Source organism: Delphinapterus leucas, chromosome 19 (assembly GCF_059928025.1).
Source record: "Delphinapterus leucas isolate spDelLeu-1000000601 "Yukka" chromosome 19, BTC_Dleu_Yukka2, whole genome shotgun sequence".
In the NCBI taxonomy this organism is placed as follows: domain Eukaryota; kingdom Metazoa; phylum Chordata; class Mammalia; order Artiodactyla; family Monodontidae; genus Delphinapterus; species Delphinapterus leucas.
In genome coordinates this window covers 62684931-62704214 of record NC_143147.1, presented here as the reverse complement: position 1 = coordinate 62704214, position 19284 = coordinate 62684931, and the positions used below count along the sequence as shown (strand labels likewise).

The 19284-nt window shown below is 43.8% G+C and overlaps 1 protein-coding gene across 3 annotated transcripts in view; it reads right to left on the bottom strand.

Annotated features, from left to right (window-relative positions):
• Positions 1 to 311: 311 nt before the first annotated feature.
• The window catches only part of PRPSAP1 (phosphoribosyl pyrophosphate synthetase associated protein 1), a 31039-nt gene continuing 12066 nt past the window's right edge, over positions 312 to 19284 (bottom strand). The window contains exons 2-9 of one of the 3 annotated variants that reach the window (XM_089901653.1): positions 12860 to 12916; positions 12607 to 12779; positions 10941 to 11056; positions 10418 to 10473; positions 9557 to 9702; positions 2962 to 3032; positions 2036 to 2182; positions 312 to 1057 (exon numbers count right to left, since the gene is read on the bottom strand). In XM_089901653.1, coding sequence (XP_089757779.1) covers positions 899 to 1057; positions 2036 to 2182; positions 2962 to 3032; positions 9557 to 9702; positions 10418 to 10473; positions 10941 to 11056; positions 12607 to 12760 — 849 coding nt within the window. In that variant the 5' untranslated portion in view covers positions 12761 to 12779; positions 12860 to 12916 and the 3' untranslated portion in view covers positions 312 to 898. Of the gene's footprint in view, positions 1058 to 2035; positions 2183 to 2961; positions 3033 to 8929; positions 9140 to 9556; positions 9703 to 10417; positions 10474 to 10940; positions 11057 to 12606; positions 12780 to 12859; positions 12917 to 19284 lie in introns of those variants that run through there. The other 2 variants (XM_022589519.3, XM_089901652.1) reach the window with 2 other exon arrangements.

Sequence of the window (19284 nt, the reverse complement as noted above, 5' to 3'; positions counted from 1 at the left end):
AAATGGTGGCAGAAAGATCAAGTGCAGTCCTAAGTAATGCAACCAACCTAAGTGTCACCTGTCACACAGGGAAAAGTACGGTTACTTTTTTTTGTTTTTGTTTTTTTTAATTTAGGTTGAAAATATATTATTCAACAAGAATTTAACGTCACGGAATGTGAAGGGAAGGGAATGGAACCTGCAGAGGGAGACTTATGTCCAGGAGCCATGGACCTGGACCACCACCCCGCATTCAAGGCACCAGCTTCTGCAGAGTCTGGACAGAAGGCAGGAGAGTGGGCAGCTCTGCAATGTAGTGAAGACACTAGCAAGACAGAAAATTCTTTTATTTGCAATTTAAGAGCAACTCGGAGATCCAGAGTTAGGATGTGACTCTTTAATCTGATGTCCTCGCTAGGAGTAACACCACAGATGCTTCATTGTTCACTGGCGGCTGGCAAGAAGTTTCTCAAAGAAAAATATGATTCTCTGTAGAAGATGTGCATGAAGTTGACTGGCGAGAGGACAACTGGAATAGGAACGGTGCCAGGTGTTCAGCTGCCCTAACCAAGTTCAACATTAACACGGACGTTTCCCTGCGTGGAAACAAACTGAATGAACGTTAGAGAGTTAGGACTTTATCTCCCTTTCACTCCCTTTCAATATCAACAAGATTTTCAGATTCTCTTCAGGAAGGTGTCTAACTTTTTTTTAAGGAACAGGATGCCGACGACAGACAGTTGAGGCCATGGACCCGTGATCTCTGTCTTCCCCTTGACCATCTTAATGCCTCCTACCCACCAAACTTGGCAAGAGAGACCATCTGCCTCCCTTGAAAGGAAATGCTGTGTACATAATTGATGGCACTGCTTTTCACATGTTTTCCTTGGGAGTTCCAGGGCCAAGGCAACCGGGGAAGCTAGTCGTCCACTGTGATGTTTCGGAAAAGGTACGCCATGGACTCCCCGTTGTGGATTCTCCGAATCGCTTCAGAAAGAATCAGACTGATGTCCACAGTCTTAATCTTGGGACACTGCAGCTTCTGGACCTCGTGAGGGACAGTATTCGTCACCACCACCTGGTCGTTGCAGTAATGGAAAAGAAACGCTGTTACTGATGTGTGCGGCCCAACGTGGTCATTCAGAAAAGTTTACCTAACGTGTGGCACCCACAGACCAAGGCTCAGACTATAAAACCTTATTCCACTTAGTACAGTTTTTACAAACTAACCCGACTTTACACAGGGCAAAGGTTACATGATTCAAAACAGGAGCTTAGGATGGTCAGGTCTACGTATGCAGAAATGATAGGGTGAGCCCCAGCACTGCGGGAAACCTTCCTATTATCAAGGAAGAATTCAAGTCTTGAGAGAAACGCTACTATGGTATCAAATCATATTGAAATACAAATTATACTGAAGTCCACAGACCAAATCTTTATGAAACAGACATATATTCCTAACTATACATCTGCCCCAACAGACCACTAGCCACCCAAAGCACGACCTCACAGTCCTCTCGAGAGGGAGTAAGCAATACTGACTGAGGGGCTTCCCTGGTGGCGCAGTGGTTAAGAATCCGCCTGCCAATGCAGGGGACACGGGTTCGAGCCCTGGTCCGGGAAGATGCCACATGCCGCGGAGCAACTCAGCCCACACGTCACAACTACTGAGCCCACGAGCCACAGCTACTGAAGCCTGCGCGCCCAGAGCCCGTGCTCCACAACAAAGAGAAGCCACGGCAATGAGAAGCCCGCGCGCAGCAACGAAGAGCAGCCCCCGCTCGCTGCAACTAGAGAAAGCCCATGCGCAGGAACGAAGACCCAATGCAGCCAAAAATTAATTAATTAAAATAAAATAGAAAAAAGAAAATTTCAAAAAAATAAAAAACTGAATGAGCCATTTAACTATTCACGGAAAACAGAGCAGCAAATTGTGACTCAACTTCCTTGAATGGGTCGTCCAGGACATCTACCTTACGCAGAAACAACGGCTCTCTGCATATAAAATAAAAAATTAAAGACTTCAAAAAAAAAAGAAAAAAAAGAGCAGACAGACCTCGTCGATGGAGGACTCCTCAATCAGACGGGGGGCCTCCGCAGACAGGATGCCGTGAGTGGCCATGACGTAGATCTTATAAGCACCTCTCTCTTTCAGGATCTCCGCAGCAGCAACAAAACTTTCCACATCATCAATGATGTCATCCTGAGAAGAGACCAACCGGTGTTAGTGCTAAGTTCCCTCCATCCCCATCTATAATCACACACCTCCCTGCACTTTGCTTCAGAGGATGTCTAATGGAAAATCAGAGCTATCTGCCTGGGTCAAAGACTGAACGTCCATTTGGAACCGCGTGGCCTTGTAACGTGCATGACTGTCAACAGAAAGAGCAGCAGAGCCTTACAGTCATACGCGACATTTCAGCCTGAGTTCGGGAGACTGCCAAGACTCCTTCCCCTGTTTCAAGTTTCTGATGAATCCCACATAGCCAGTGTCTCATTTACTTTTTTCCAAGAGAACGTTAATAGAGGGGAAGAGAGAAATAAAGTGAGCCATTGTAAAGGGCCGATCCTCTGGCCCAGCAGAGGCGTTTAGAGCTGGGAGCACATGTACCGTGTTAAAGTAACAAAGAACAAGACACACGTTCTTGTTAGTGAGAATGGAACAGCCCACCTTCAGCTCACCTCACTGCCCACGAGCTTAAGGTTGAGTAGGTCAGCTAGTTTGATGGGACACAGACCCCTTCAGACAAAGGTTACTTATGGAATCGAACTTACTTACAGGTACTACTGTGCTCCTTCGACACCTGCAGGTTATAATAACCCCGGTTCATCTGTTTAAGTTTCTCCTAGTTGTCCTAGGGGAGCCTGGGTAAGAAAGGCTAGATGGGTCCACTTAAATGCATCACCGTCACTGGACACCAATCCTAAGGTGGACACCTACTAAGAGTAATGTCATCTCTGCACAGTAAGACTGTGACCTACCACAATGATCGCAATGCGTCCTCCAACATCTCCGACTACCGTGATCGGTGGCTTCTCCTTGGCCATCATCACTAGCAAAGCAAAACAAATCACAAGACCTCAGTTAGTCACGTATCACTAGGTAAATGTAGTCACCACAACGCCATTCCCTGGAAGTGGTGGCAGAGCCAGGGCGGGCAATTAAAAGAATGTGCAGATTGCCCTCTATCAACCTGGGCGCTCTCAGAAACAGGTTATCCGGAGCAGCACCGTCCAACAGCAGGGAAGGTGAGCCATAAAAGTAAGTTTACATTTTCTAGTACCCACATTAGAAAGCAAAAAGAAATAGGTGAAATTAATAGATTTTTATTTTACCCAATATAGCCAATATATTATTGTTTTGATACATAATCTATATGCAAATTTATTACAGATGTTTTACTTTTTTTTTTCATATTAAGTCGTCATATTTGGTGTGCATTCTCCACACGCAGCGATTCTCAGTTGGGACCAGCCACGTTTCAAGGGCTCAGCAGCCCCGAGTGCCTAAGAGCCAGGCCACGCTGGGCAGCTCAGGCCTCAAGTCAGCGGGGGAGCAGAGCAAGAGAGATCTCACCGGCACAAAGAGGCAGCACCGCGATGCCACTCAAAACAGAAATATTCCACTTGTAAAGAGATGTAAATAAATGCCGCTCCGCAGAAAGTAAACAGGGAAAGGCTGCCAGACTGCTAGATAAACAGCCGGCTTTACTTCATTTTCTTCCAAGGCGACCTTACTGGGACAATGTAACCTTATTGTCAGACAGCTACACCACTGACATAATCGGTTTCCTGGAAGTTAGGAAGCTGAAGACAATAACCACAAGTCCATCATCTTTTCCTGATTTAACTGGTCCTTAAAGTAGAGGCTTCTTATCTCACTACAAAATTGATACGTGAAAACGGCCCATCAGTACACAAAGCAAACTACAGGATGCAGAAGGGACATAGGAATTCACCCTGTAAAGGAGGTTAGTAAACTGAGGGCGGGGAAATATTTCAGAAGAACAGGCTAAACATTCTCCTTTTTTTGGAAAGCTTTTTTAAATTCTGAAATAGTTACTAAACTAGTAGTGGGGGAGCGGGAATAGAATAAATTCAGGGTAAGTATATAGTTCAGTAATTATCAGCAAGCAATCCATTTTAGCTGACTTCTATCTACAGGCGCTGTAAACCTGGAAGAACACGTCCCTTTGCGTATACTAGCAAACCAGCTGAGCTGAAATTCAGCACTATTTTACGGGCAAATTTCAGTAGACATTTCCTGATTTCCCATCCTGGAAACAAGGGCAATTTGTTAAATGTGGGCAGTAGTCAAAAAGGCTCTGCGTATAAGTATCACCTAGAAGGGGGAGGAAATAAACTACCAACATCAGAAAAGCCTTCCCCAAATTCTGTCTTTAAATTAAACCATGTGCGTAGGTGGTTACGTTGACCTACCCGCTTCTTAAAGAGATGTGTCCCCTTTCTTGACCATTTTTCTCTGTAAAAAAACAAAAGACTGGGCTTCCCTGGTGGAGCAGTGGTTGAGAATCCGCCTGCCAATGCAGAGGACACGGGTTCGAGCCCTGGTCCGGGAAGATTCCACATGCCGCGGAGCAACTAAGCCCGTGCGCCACAACTACTGAGCCTGCGCTCTAGAGCCCGTGAGTCACAACTACTGAGCCCGCGTGTCACAACTACTGAAGCCCACATGCCTAGAGCCCGTGCTCTGCAACGAGAGAAGCCACTGCAATGAGAAGCCTGCGCACTGCAACGAAGAGCAGCCCCCGCTCACTGCAACTAGAGAAAGCCCACGCGTAGCTAGCAACAAAGACCCAACACAGCCAAAAATAAATAAATAATAATAATAACTCATTTACAAAAAAAAAAAGACTGAAAGCCAGTAACCTTCATCAGACATCAACAGAAATTCAGCTCTAGCTTGACGCATGTCACAGTATTCCTGTTGACTTTTCTGTAAGCCTCTTCCCAAAAAACTTTTGTCAGTTTGAAATGAAAAACAGGCATGGCAAGGATCAAGGCTTAAAAAAAAAGGCTCAGTCCCCGCTCATAACTGCCTTTGGGATCGGCACAAACTGAATACATAATTTGGTGGCTACTAAAAAACGAGACAGACTTCATTATAGCATCAAGAGAATAGGACCTCAGAGGCTTAAAATAATGCCCCCAGGGCTTCCCTGGTGGCGCAGTGGTTGAGAGTCAGCCTGCTGATGCATGGGACACGGGTTTGTGCCCCGGTCCGGGAAGATCCCACATGCCGCGGAGCGGCTGGGCCTGTGAGCCATGGCTGCTAAGCCTGCGTGTCCGGAGCCTGTGCTCCACAACGGGAGAGGCCACAACAGTGAGAGGCCTGCGTACTGCAAAAAAAAAAAAAAAAAAAAAAAAAAACTACATCGACATACTGCAGTAAAAATGTCAATTTAGCAAATGATTTCCAATGTTCTTATGGAGGAAGCAGGAAATTGTCTTTTGCATTTATAATTGGCATTTTCCAGGTAAAATAGTGCTGCTTTTACAACCATCCTTTAGATTACACACACACACACACACACACACACACACACACACACACACACACACTCTTTTACTGTTTTGCCAGAATCAAAAAACCTTCCTCTCCTAAAATAAAGAGTGAAAAGAGACTAAGGGGAATTATTCATTCCTTATCCATTTTGATCTCGGTCTATTTCTAATTCAATGGAATGTCAAACTTTATCAACAGACTGACATTAAAAAGAGATATACGAAATAAAATAAGGTCGCCAGTAGAACTAGAGCTGAAATCACTTCCAAGCTCATAACGCTATCTACATGCAAACAAGTCAAAACCTACATGTAACAAATGCTCAAGAGGAGCGGATGTCGGTTTTCACTTCAGTGCTGAAAGCCACACCTTCACCTGTAAAATTAACAAGCCAGGAAAATCAAGGCAGAGCAGGTGCCTCCCTCTCATTTTTGCATTCCAAGCTCTTAAGTGTCACCACTGTGGCAAACACAGAGCACTGTTCAGTGGAACCACTGACACACAATCCTTTCAAGTTCACTAGATTCCTTGCCATCAGGGAGGTATCAATTCTATCTTATAAAAGAGAAACATTCATACAACCTCACTTTTAATAAATTACTTTAAAAAAGGGCTTCTCAACCTTGGCACTATTGACATTCTGGGCTGGATAATTGTTCAGTAGCATCTGTGGCCTCTACTCACTAGATGCCCGTAGCACCCCATGCCCCCCGGCTGAGACAACCAAGAATTGTCTCCAGACACTGCCAAATATGCTCTCGGGAGCAAAAGCCCCCTCGCTTGAGAACTACCGCTGTAAAACAATGGGCTCCAGGGACTTTCCTGGAGGTCCAGTGGTTAGGAATTCACGTGCCGATGCAGGGGGTGTGGGTTTGACCCCTGGTCAGGGAGCTAAGATCCCACATGCCTCCCGGCCAAAAAACCAAAACAGAAAACAGAAGCAATATTGTAACAAATTCAATAAAGACTTTAAAAATGGTCCACATCAAAAATACTTCAAAAAATAAAATTAACTTTAAAAATGGGTTCCAGGAAGATAACATAGTTCTTCTTTCTTAAAAATACACAGACTCCGAGAGTCTGCTTTCCTTTGTCCTTGTTCTAATGTCTTCATCTTCATTACTATTGAATAAACTACTATGACATACTAGAAGCAAAACTGATATATAAACATAAAGCATATTTAATTTGGAAGGTACTGAATACAATTACACATACAAGAAATAACATTTTTTCCAGAATTCCCTTGGCGAAATCTATGAAAGGGGATCATAGAAAATGATCCTGTGGAGACTCCCCTGGCATCCCGAATGCCTCAGCCAAAAAAAGTAAAAAAAAAATTAAAGAAAAAGAAAACAATCCTATGGCGATTTTAAAAGTTGTAAACATACCAACCATCTATGAAGGAATGACAACACTGTTACAATAATAAGGCAATATTCTCAGAAGAGAATCTCACCATATAAAATACTGTGGCAATCTGGCAGTATCTGTCAACTTAACTTCTGACCCAATAATCTGATTTCTTGGTCTTTATCCCGTAAATACATTCGGTCACTTATGAAAGAATGTAAGTCGAGGTTAATCACAGGCAATGACGTACAGTGACTGAGCGTATCCACTCTGGAGCCCAAATCTTGGTTTCTAAACACTACTTCCCACTGAAGGAACTGGGGCTCCGTGGAGAAATGGCTGATCCCAGGGCTAAGAAAGTACGAGATGAACATGGAACATCTAGCTGTACCAGAAAGTAACAAGGAAGAGTCAACACACGATAGGGACACGTCCAAAGAACATGGGAGGCAGCCTGAAGGAGTCCTCTTTGGCCAAGTCTGAGACAGTTTGAGCGTTAACACAAGTAGTAGCAATGGACTATAACGTGCTGAATAAAACAAGATTCCACAAATCCACACTGATATAAATGACTGAACGGACAGGGAAGAAGGGGAATTAGAAAAACCTCCATTTGACAAAAATCATAGTAATAAGTGATTCAACCCAATGTGAGGAAAGAAACAAGCCCCAACGAAAGGATATTCTACAAATAACTGGCCTGCACTCTTCAGAAGTGTCAAGGTCACTGGAGACAAAGAACAGAGGAGTCACTCCTGATTAACTGAGACCAAAGAGAAATGACAACTGGTGCAAAGTGTGATCTTACACTGGGTCCTGGGCCCCAAAAAACTGTTTTCTTTTCCTCTGAAGGACACTGGTGGGACAGCTGGTAAAATGTGGATAAGGTCTGCAGATTAGATAGCAGTATCGTAACAACGTTATTTTCCTGAGTCTGATAATCATACGTGGTTATATTAGACAGTCTGTTTTTAGGAAATATACACAAGTATGTAGCAATAAAGGGGGCATTATGTCTGCAACTCACAATCGTTCAGAAAAAAAAAAAGGCATATAAATGTTCAATTTGGGGGCTCTGAGTGAAGAGTAGAGAGGAATTTTGTATTATTCTTTCACCTTTTCTCTAAGTCTGCAGTTAGTTCAAAATAAAAAGCTAAAAAAACAAAGTAGTGTGGATTCTGGAGTCAGCAGCTACATTCCAAACCCTGGCACCACCAGCCCCGGCCGTGTGTCTCGGTTTCCTCACTGGCAAAATGAGGGATCACAGGAGCACCTATGCGTACTGTTGGGCAAGGACCAAACTCGAAGATCTACTAAAGGGCTTAGAACAGCTCTTGGCACATAATAGGGACTCAACAGATGTTTATTTATTTTATTTTATTTTAAAATTTATTATTATTATTATTATTATTATTATTATTTTGGCTTGTGGGATCTTAGTTCCCCAACCAGGGATCAGACCTGGGTCCACAAAAGTGAGAGCACCGAGTCCTAACCACTGGACCGCCAGGGAATTCCCAACAGACGTTTATTACTGTTGGAGCCTTGTTTTTTATACCCAAAGGTTGGGAAAAAAATAAGTGCATCAACAGGGGACTCGTTAAATAAATTATGGCATATCCATAAAACAGTATACTATGAAAGACAGAAATCTGTATGGACTGAGAAGGAGCTATTGAATGAAAAAAGCAAGGGGCAGAGCGATGTATAACATACAACTAACTGTTTGCATGAAAATGAGGGAATTTGCTTGTATTTGCATAAAAGCTCTAAATGGATACACAAGAAACCAACCACATTGGAGATCAGAGTGGCTGCAGGAGAGGGGGGAGGTGGGTGGGTGGAAAGGTTTTTCACCATAAAGGATTTTATACTTTTTGAATTTTGAAATATGTGAATGTATTCCCTATTCAAGAACTTTAATTATGAAAATCTCAAAAAAAAAAAAATGCTGTGACACTAAAAATTTAAAGAGTATATTGCTTGTTTCTCATAATAAAAACCTCCAAAGTTGAAAACAGAGCAGTGGAAATTTTATAGATTGGGGAAAAAAAATTGTAATGTTTATACCTTAGACAGGAGCCTGTCTGAAATAACCTGTCTGTGGTGTAACCATGCTAATATTTTCCCGACGTATTAGTCTGTATCTTTCTGAGGCACGGCAAACAGATACAGATTTTAAACAGAAATACTCTCCTTCCTCTGAAAACCATGATATATCTTCCAGCATAGAATGCTTGTTATTGTCACTCAAAAGTCCACCGAAGTAAATAGCTTCCACTGTTGGATTGAAAATAAATTAGTCAGGGATCAGGTCAAAGGGCTACATCACTAAAATTAAGTGCTAAAGTTACCTGATCACCAAAGCCTGATATGTGATCAATGGTTGCTATCATCCATCTTACCAAAATATAAAAGCTTTACATTTCACACCACTATACATACAACTTTTTTACTAAAGCTAAAATTATTTCACTCTCTGAACGCCAAGTGCTGCCCAGATATGCTCAATTGTCCTTACCTAGTCTACGAAAGTGTGTAACAAAATCTTTGACAAAAGGCAAAATCAACATAATACCATTCAATTATTTAAAAATACCACAACAGCATCTACATAGGTATTAACTTCTAGGCATTCATACTATTCGAAACTTTCTTCCATTTACAAATAGAATAAAACCACAGAGCTCATCTTACATGGCAATTCCAGCCCAGGGTGGACAGTCGCGTTCTTGACCATCGGGGGAGAATGACGGCCATCATCCATGTCCAGCTCTGCACACTGAGCCTCCCCGTGGATCACAGCTAAACCCAGACGCAGCCTCTCTGCGTACGACTGGGCCCTAAGAGGAAGATACCGGGAAAGGGTGAGGTTCATGGGAAGGAAAACCCAAGCGCTGCTTATTCATCACTTTGTTAACCACAGAATGAAAATATCACTTAACCTTTTATGGATATGCAAAGGAATTACTTCTACAAATCAGGAAGTGCGGCCCAGGCCGGAATGTAAATGCCTCAAGAGGCACTCGAGATGGGATGTGGGCTGGTATCTGATTCTAGACCATTTTGGTTCTACCCTTTGTCCGACAGTCTCACACTCATCTCCAGGGTTTTTTGGTTTGTTTTGGGTTTTTCCCCTATTTTTTGGCTGTGCCCCAAGGCATGCTGGATCTTAGTTCCCCAACCAGGAATCGAACCCATGCCCCCTGCAGTGGAAGCATGGTGTCTTAACCACTGGACTGCCATGGAAGTCCCTCATCTTCAGAAGAACTCTGTTCAAAAAGGTCTCAAAAACCACTGTCTCAAAGGCGCCCACAGTCTTCCTGTTTTCCTTTTCCTGAGAACTTGAAGGAAGAGCTTCATTTTCTCCCAGGGGAAAAATGAGTCACTCCGAGAAATGCTCGTGTTGTTTGGAAACTAGAGGTAAAGCTGTGGTTTGGGGTATGACGATGATTTGGAGGAAAGCTGGAGCTGACGAGTTTTCACAAGCCGTATTAAGACAGACCTCGGATTCTGAAACACCCAAAAGGGATGTGTATAAATGTCTGGCTTATTTACCTTTTTGCAGCATCAGGAGACTTAGCTACGATGACTGCATTCCTATAATTTGGAATCTAGATTTGGAGGAAAAATAAGAAAATACTGAAAAGGTATCAAAAAAATAACACCTGGGTGCTGGCAATACATTTTTTTCCTCCTATAACAATGATCCACACTAGCAAACAAACAAGCTAGAATTTCATTCACTCATTTTAACATTTTTTAACCCTTATCAATTAGCATCATTGCCAAAGTCTGCTACATGAAGACGATAAAAAATAATTAATTCCCAAAACCTTTATTTTAGGAAATATAAGCAAATTGCTAAAGATACTTAGAAGGAAATCCATTTTTAATTTTTTTAAAAAATACTATCCTCTGTGCCTAAATGCTGACCTTATCTGACTGCCTCAGGCATTAAGACTTAAGGGAGAGATCATTTGATCATTGGATGTGCCTTTCAATACTGAAATCTGGTACCAGAGAAGAACTACATAGGGTCTCCTTTGAGGACAATGGGGTATTTATTGATGCTCCTCACTTCTTCCTGGATATACTGAAGCAGGAAAGGTGAGGCTCTAAGGTTGTCCACAGGAAAGCTGAAAAAGCCTTGTATTTCCTTTTGATGAAGATCCATAGTGATAATGTGAGTTAAACCTGAAATTTTAAAACAAAAAATTACAAAGTTCACCCCTACAAGTTAACGGCTACAGTGGACACAAACTAGAAGCCCAATGCCTCTTTCCTAACGGAAGACTGAAGGCAGGGGGGTACCGGGAACAAGCATGTTTGTTATAGACCTTATTTGCAATCTTAACAAAACTTAATGAACTAAAGACAATGTTAAGCCTAAAGTAAAGGAGCCTATAACCTTCCACATGGGTTAAAACACTAAAACTAAAAAACAGGGCTCTCCCTCTACTATAACCATCAGCTTAGGCCTGAACACTGGGAAAAGAAAAATCAGGTAGAAGCAAAAATATAAACATGGGGCTTCCCTGGTGGCGCAGTGGTTGGGAGTCCGCCTGCCGATGCAGGGGACGCGGGTTCGTGCCCCAGTCCGGGAGGATACCACATGCCGCGGAGCGGCTGGGCCCGTGAGCCACGGCCGCTGAGCCTGCGCGTCCGGAGCCTGTGCTCCGCAACGGGAGAGGCCACAACAGTGAGAGGCCCGTGTACCGCAAAAAAAAAAAAAAAAAAAAAAATATATATATATAAACATGGAATTAAATACTGGAGCAAAAATAGATGTAAAAAATAGGCCTTGATTAAAGAATCTAGGAAGAAACGTTAAAGGACTGTGGATTACGGCAGAAGGAATAGGAAAGCAAAAGCGAAGTAATATATATACTAGAAGGAAAGAAATCCACAGACACAATGATAAGAATTTGGAAACGTGTATATGTCCGATGAGAATGGGTCAAGTACAGAAAAACAATGAAAACATACTCTTATAATCAACAGTGCTAAGCAAAAAAAAAGGTACACATATAAAAACATGGCAAATGGCCAAGGTCACTGAAAATTTTCCAGAGCGAAGAAGCAGAATTACTTGTTCTTTCCAAAAACATTACACATTTTTATAGAGAATGGAATTCAAATGTGTTTCTCAGGACTCAGATATATATTTGAGTTTTTAAATAAACATGCGGCAAATAAAATCCCATTAATTGTAAAGCGCTATTACATTTGATTTAGAGGCCATAAAGTACGTCACCACTACACAAACACACGATGAAAATGATCTGCTATACAGAAAGACAATCGGGGAGGGGGAAAAAAAAGAGTATATAAGCTGAAGAAGTAGTAAAGGAAAAATCCAGTTTTACTATTATGTACATCAATAGAATTTAGCTAAGGCTTAAATAAATCTAGACCTGAAACTCAAAAGATCACATCCGAATGCCAAGATCGCCATCTGAAGTTTCGATGATGATAAGATGAAATGGAAAAGAAGGTGGAATGAGGAAAAAGTCCAAGATGAGAGAAGTAAGCCCTGAAGCAGACAAGGTCACTCTGAAGGAGGACAAAGAGAAGAGAAAAAGAATTGACACCTAAGCTCACACAGCCCTAAGCAGAACTATGCAAAAGGAAGCAACACTTAGAGAAAACAGGTCCCCAACCAGCTACCTGCGGTATGGACTAATCTGGCACGGGGGACGGTCCCAAGCACCGGCGCGGGGTCCCGGGGCGCTGGCCACACTCACCGGCTTTCGCCAGCATGGACGCCAGGAGCTTGCATACGATGGAGCCCCTCTTCCGCATCTTGCTCTGCTTGCTGTAGGGGAAGTAGGGAATGACGCCGATAATATTCCTGGCACACGCGGTCTTCAGTGCATAAGCCATGATCAGTAACTCCATCACGGCTGTATTCACGTCTCTGAAACACATGAGGTTTGCACTTTGGGATTAATCTCATTTATTAACCCCTGGCAAAGATCTCAACCTCAGTAATCTGACCTGGGCTGCCAAGAATGACGTGACGTGGATCCTCACGCTAGCTTACGACGGCACTTCCTGAAGAGAGGAGAAAGCTTATTGACTCCTCTTTATAGCCGTCTGAGTCCCGGTTTGCATGTGAGGTTACTTAAGTTCACACAAGGTTATCCACTTTCACCTGTGCCTGGATCTTCTGTCAGTGACACACGGTCATCGGAGTGGCAGGCGAAGCAGGCAGTGACTGCTGACGACCAGAGTGAACCCACACCTGCTGGCACCATCCCCGGGATCTAAACTCGGGCCAGAGTGCTAGCACCTCGTCTTCCTGGGAACACCAAGGGAAACCTACCTGCCCTTGTATTTAGCTGCTGTAACCATAAAGAATTTGGTCTCTTTTTTTTCTTTTGGGAGTGGGGAGAAGGGTGAGGGGTGGGGAGATTTTGGAACTTAATTTCCAAATATCTCCCCCAACCCTTCTTTCCTTGAGATACATAGATTCCTAACAAAGATTACCCAGATAGACAAGAAAATATGAATCTGAAAGGTATTCAAAGGAAAGGCTATTTCCAAATTTTAACGAATGCTGACTGCTAACCCTTTGCCAAGGCTGATCAAGCAAAAGGTGGGGACTTCCCTGGTGGTGCAGTGGTTAAGAATCCACCTGCCTATGCAGGGGACACGGGTTCGAGCCCTGGTCCGCGAAGATACCACATGCCGTGGAGCAACTAAGCCTGTGCACCACAACTACTGAGCCTGTGCTCTAGAGCCCGCAAGCCACAACTATGGAGCCTCAGTGCCACAACTACTGAAGCCCGTGTGCCTAGATCCCGTGCTCTGCAACAGAGAAGCCACTGCAATGAGAAGCCCATGCACTGCAATGAAGAGTAGCCCCCACTCACCGCAACTAGAGAAAGCCCGCGCGCAGCAATGAAGACCCAACACAGCCAAAAATAAAATAAATAAATTTACTGAAGAAAAAAAAAAAAAAAGCATAAGCTGGCCTCTGCCCTTAAAGTTAAGGGCCTTGAAATCCTTCCGGATGACCTTCCAAAGCTCTACCCTCTCTCTCTAGCCTCCTCACACTCCTCTTTGGATTATCCAAGTGTCTTCAAACAGCCTCTCTTTTGCATCACGAGTGTATCTTCCTTGCCTTCACCAGATAAAGAAGATCATTTCCCATGTCCTAGTTCCCACCCAAGTGAGGAGTAGGCTCTTCAGATTATACAGTTTCTGAATTATGTGATCTGCAGCAAAATGGAAAGCCTGCCATCAACATAGCAGAGGCTTAATGAATGCTTGTTGAATAAGTGGTGGAATGAAATACTCATCACGAAATGCTTTTTAGCTTGAAGGACAGTCAGGCCATTTTCCCCCAGTCTCTTCCAGTTTATGTTTACACCTGTGCCCCGGGAGTGAGCGACGTAAAGGACATCCTTTCACTCTGACAGTGTTTTCCACACCCACGTTCAACTGGTGGAACTTCCAACCTCTCCTTTGTAGTTTGGATTTTTCACAACTATTTCAAGATTCTGTCATAAGTTTCTATGTTTGTTTCTCCCACGGGGTAGGCAGAGTTGATTCTGGGCTCAACTTCAAGATGCAGTTGTCAACCTAGACATGCCTTCTGCATTGCTGACAGGTGACGTCGCTTTCCAGCTGCCATTTCCTTCCTCTGAAATAAAGTGGTACATTCTTCTCCCTCGTGCTCCCAAATTAATAATGTCCCAAGTCTGCCATCAAAAGGTCAGAGGACACACGGCCTTTTGGTATAATCAGGACAAAACACTTATCAAGGGCTTCCCTGGTGGTGCAGTGGTTAAGAATCCGCCTGCCATTGCAGGGGACACGGGTTCGAGCCCTGGTCCGGGAAGATCCCACATGCCGCGGAGCAACTAAGCCCACAACAGCCCCCGTGCGCCACAACTACTGAGCCTGTGCTCCAGAGCCCGCGAGCCACAGCTACCGAGTCCGCGAGCCTAGAGCCTGTGTTCTGCAACAAGAGAAGCCACTGCAACGAGAAGTCCGCACACCGCAACGAAGAGTAGCCCCCGCTTGCTGTATCTAGAGAAAGCGCGCACGCAGCGACGAAAACCCAACACAGCCAAAATTAAATAAATTAAAAAAAAAAACACTTATCAAACACCTCCAAGGTACTTAGGAATTCATAATATTTGGTCGATTTTCAGCACTTTTCAACAGTTTTCATCCTGGGTCATCAATTCAACAAATATTTATTGAGCACCTTGCACCAGGCACTGTGTTAGGTGTGTCAGGTGGGGAGATAACAGGGTAAGCAAGGCTGACCTCATTTGGGGGAAGGCCAGAGACGCCCCCGGGATCACCCTTGTAATCGTCTGTCCCAAGAAGCACAGCTAACTCACCTAAGAATGTTCCCCTTCCCAAACACTTATGCTTCGTTCCAGAGGGGAGAGCGTCCCTTCCCACAACGGATCATCTACACTGATGCCTTGTGGGCCCTGGTGGTTGAGCTGGAAGCCTGCACAGTACTCAGAGGACAGAATATAGGTAACTCAGGAGTCCGTATCTAAACAACAGGCATCATATACACCGTAGCAAAAGCCTCTTCCATATACAGGCTGCTTGTCAACGTTAGAAATAAAATTAGAGCTTTCTTAACCTTCCACTTGTGTGATGCAATGCGTGGCATTATAAAAGCTCCACTGGACCTGGTGGTTTCTTACACCAGATCCCAATGCCAACAATAACTGTTGAAGTTAATTAAACAGATCCTGGAAGAGGATCTATCTGGGTCATGGGTTTCCAGCTGGCTTTGTGATAGCATTTATAAGACAACCACATAACACGAGGTTTGGATAGCACACAAGGGAAGGCCAGATGGTAAGACATTAATGTAACAAGAGGAACAGTTTTGGAGGAGCCTTGATTTCAGAGTAACTTTCTTTCCGCTAATTACTAATTTCTCTCCTGAGGTTTTTGTTTTTTACTTTTTCCTCTTCCTAATGCCCTATGCCAAGGGAGTCAACATTCTCTAGGCTAAGGAAAGCCTCCCCCGCCCCACCCCTTATTGGTCAGGAAGGCAACAAAAGGGTCTTTGTCACAACGGCTTTACCCGTTCACTGAGGGACACTGGACAAATTGGATACCAAGCAGTTATTCTGTGGGCTAGCAGGGCAAAGAGAAATTGGCTGGCAGCCTCTGCTTTGTTTAATCTGTTCCTTAAGACTGTTCCAAGTACATCCTGGCTAGTGCCTGTAGTCTTTGTATCTAAGTAGGACAATCTTAACTGTTTACCAACTATTTTTCTCTGGCCTAAGACTATCACATCTTATATTAAACTCAGCCCTGACTGCTCTCTCATTTTCGACAGACAAAAACGAGAGTTAAAGAAACAGACGTGGTCTATACGTATCAATTAAAATTGCAAAGACAGACCAACACCACAGATGCAAGTACTGAGAACAGGTCATTTACCCCGTCGCCACCTCCAACAATGAATCCCCTGCAGCAAATAAGCTGTAATGTTCTTTTAATGCCTCTTCTTATGTTACATCGCCATACCAGAACTTGTAACGTAAAACATGAAAATTGTCCTTCAAAAAACACTTTGTGAGCTTCATATCTATTATCCTTAGTTCCAATGCTCAGTACATTTCGAAACTCCTTGAGTACCACCCTGTGATATTGTGATTTCTAATAGGAAATATGTATTTGGTTCCCATTTCGGGCACCAAGCTCCCTTCTAAAACCTTTGGAATTTCCTAAGCCTCGAGAGGAATAAAGGTGTCTTTAGTTATGTTAAGGAGGTGACTTTTGGACTGCACCTAAAGGAGGGGACTGGTTGCCAGGGAGACAAACCACGGGGATTAGAGGGGTTGAACTTTCAGTCCCATCCCCAAGACCTCTGGAGGTTGAGACAATCGCCTAAGGCTAACGATATCATCAATCATACCTATGTAATGAAGCCTCAGTAAAAAGCCAAACGGAGGGGGTTCAGAGAGCTTCCAGGTTGGAGACCGTGTAGAGACTGGGGAGAGTGGCGTGAAAGCTCCGTGTCCCTTCCTGCATACCTTGCCCTACACATCGCTTGCATCCAGCCCTTTCTGAGATACATCCAGAAGGTGAATTCCAAAGAAATTCTGAACAACAGCAGCACCAGAAAAAGGTCTATATTATATCTCAGGACATCGGCTCTAAAGGCGACCGAACTCATTTCAACGTCTAAGCTTCGTTCTGTTTGTCTAAAATCAGCCTTATTACTTTAGGTAACATCCTCTCCTCCTCAATAGAAAAATCTGTAAGATACATTCCTTCCCCTTGTGCACAGGGATGTTCCCTGCCATTCCAGTAAACAAAGGATGCTGCCTGCCATCCCAGTTCCACCAGGATCAAGCCACTTGCCACTGCAGTCGCCCACTGAAGGCAAGCGCCGAGGGGAATTCAGGATGGAGGACAATAAGCAGCACTGTGTGCTTTGGATACCTGCCCTAGATAGAAAGATGCATATCTAAGGAATAATTTCAGTGACCCCAGATCCTTGCATCTTCCCAAGTACAGAAAAGCACTAAAATCATTAACTTGAGATGTCTGTTCTCTGTGATCAGCAGTAATCTTGTGATGTTCCACTACATGGTTTTTTCCCAGCAAAAACCTCATATACATCCTGGCTCCTCCCTTACCTCTTTGGAGCAGTTTCTCAGAGCCATCTGAGTGGCTGGCTCCGGGCTACAGTCCTCAGTAAGGTCCCCAAATAAAACTTAACCTGCAACTTTTAGGTTGTGTGTTTCGCTTCAACTGAAAATCTATTTTACCATTTATAGCAGAGTACTAAAAAACTAAATTCCCTGCTAAATTAACTAAATTTAGTTGTCACTAAAATATTCTGTAGTCGGCAATAAAATAGTTTATTGTGACAAACCCAATAACCCTTTTTATGGGATACACACACACAGACTTCTCTTTGTCCTTTCTCCAAATTTTTCCTCTCCAATCCCCAACATCCTAAGAGATACAGGAACCACAAGGTGAGGATGTTTTTGCTTTGATACCACCAAACTGAACCACAGGTGAAACAGGAGGGAAGGGGGCAGGGCACAACTGTTAAAAGCATGACATAGCCTGCGGATATGACAGAAATTGATTAGAACCAAATGGGTCCAAGATGGCGGACAAGTCAACTTCCACTAGACCTTGAGCCTCAGTATACGCTCACTGTAACACGTCAGCACGCTAAATGACACAACCACAGGCGCCAGGACAGTTCCAAGACCCACTATAAGGATCAAAAAGTGGGCGGTGGCCCACTTCCTGGAAATCCCTGCCCCTTCCTGAAATAGCTGGAATACTCCTCCCACTCATTAGCCTATGAAATGACCCACCCCTATAAAAACCGACAACCCCACACCCTGGTGCCTTTCTCACCTTCTGAGATGGTCCATACTCTGTCTATGGAGTGTGATTCTCTCTAAATAAATCCACTTCTTACCTATCACTTTGTCTCTCACTGAATTCTTTCTGTGATGAGACATCAAGAACCTGAACTTCGGGGGCTTCCCTGGTGGCGCAGTCGTTGAGAGCCTGCCTGCCAGTGCAGGGGACACGGGTTCAAGCCCTGGTCTGGGAAGATCCCACATGCTGCAGAGCACCTGGGTCCGTGAGCCACAATTACTGAGCCTGCGCGTCTGGAGCCTGTGCTCCACAACAAGAGAGGCCACGATAGTGAGAGGCCCACGCACCGCGATGAAGAGTGGCCCCCACTTGCCGCAACTAGAGAAAGCCCTCACACAGAAATGAAGACCCAACACCGCAATCAATCAATCAATCAATCAATTTTTTTTTTTAAAAAAAGAACCTGAACTTCATTAAGTCCTGAAACCAGGTGTGTGATCTCAGTTGGAAGACCATGAGTTTTGGCCGGGTTCGAGTCCCGGCACGTGGGTTCAAGTCCCAATCTGAGGTTTCACAAGGAAGACAATTATGGCTTCTCAATAATCTCAAAACAAGTACACACAAGGGAATTGCACCATCTTCAGGACAGGGTTCTGGTTTCCTAAAGCACCATGTATATCTGTGCTGCTCCTTCAAAAGGAAACCTTTCCATATGGTGAGTGTGTAAAATTGCTGTCAAGGTTATTCTAGAAGATTCACTTTCTCTGCTGCAGCTCCATGGACTGCTCCCTACCTCTTCCTTTGTTCAAATTTTTGAGTATCCTAAGCACAAGTGGGGAAAAAAAAAACTGCAAACGTTTCCCAGTTAGCCATCAACCAACTCATTTTTCCACGTTAATTTGTCCTTTCCCTGGAAAACAACTGCACAGTGTAAAGTTCCGTATGTATTACTGCCCCAGGATGACTCTAAACTGCATGTACTAAATATTTCTACTGCATTCTTGGTTACCATGAGATATGGAAACCAAGAATTAGATAGAGCACAACTTCTTGTCACAAAGAAGTCTAACCACAAGCTG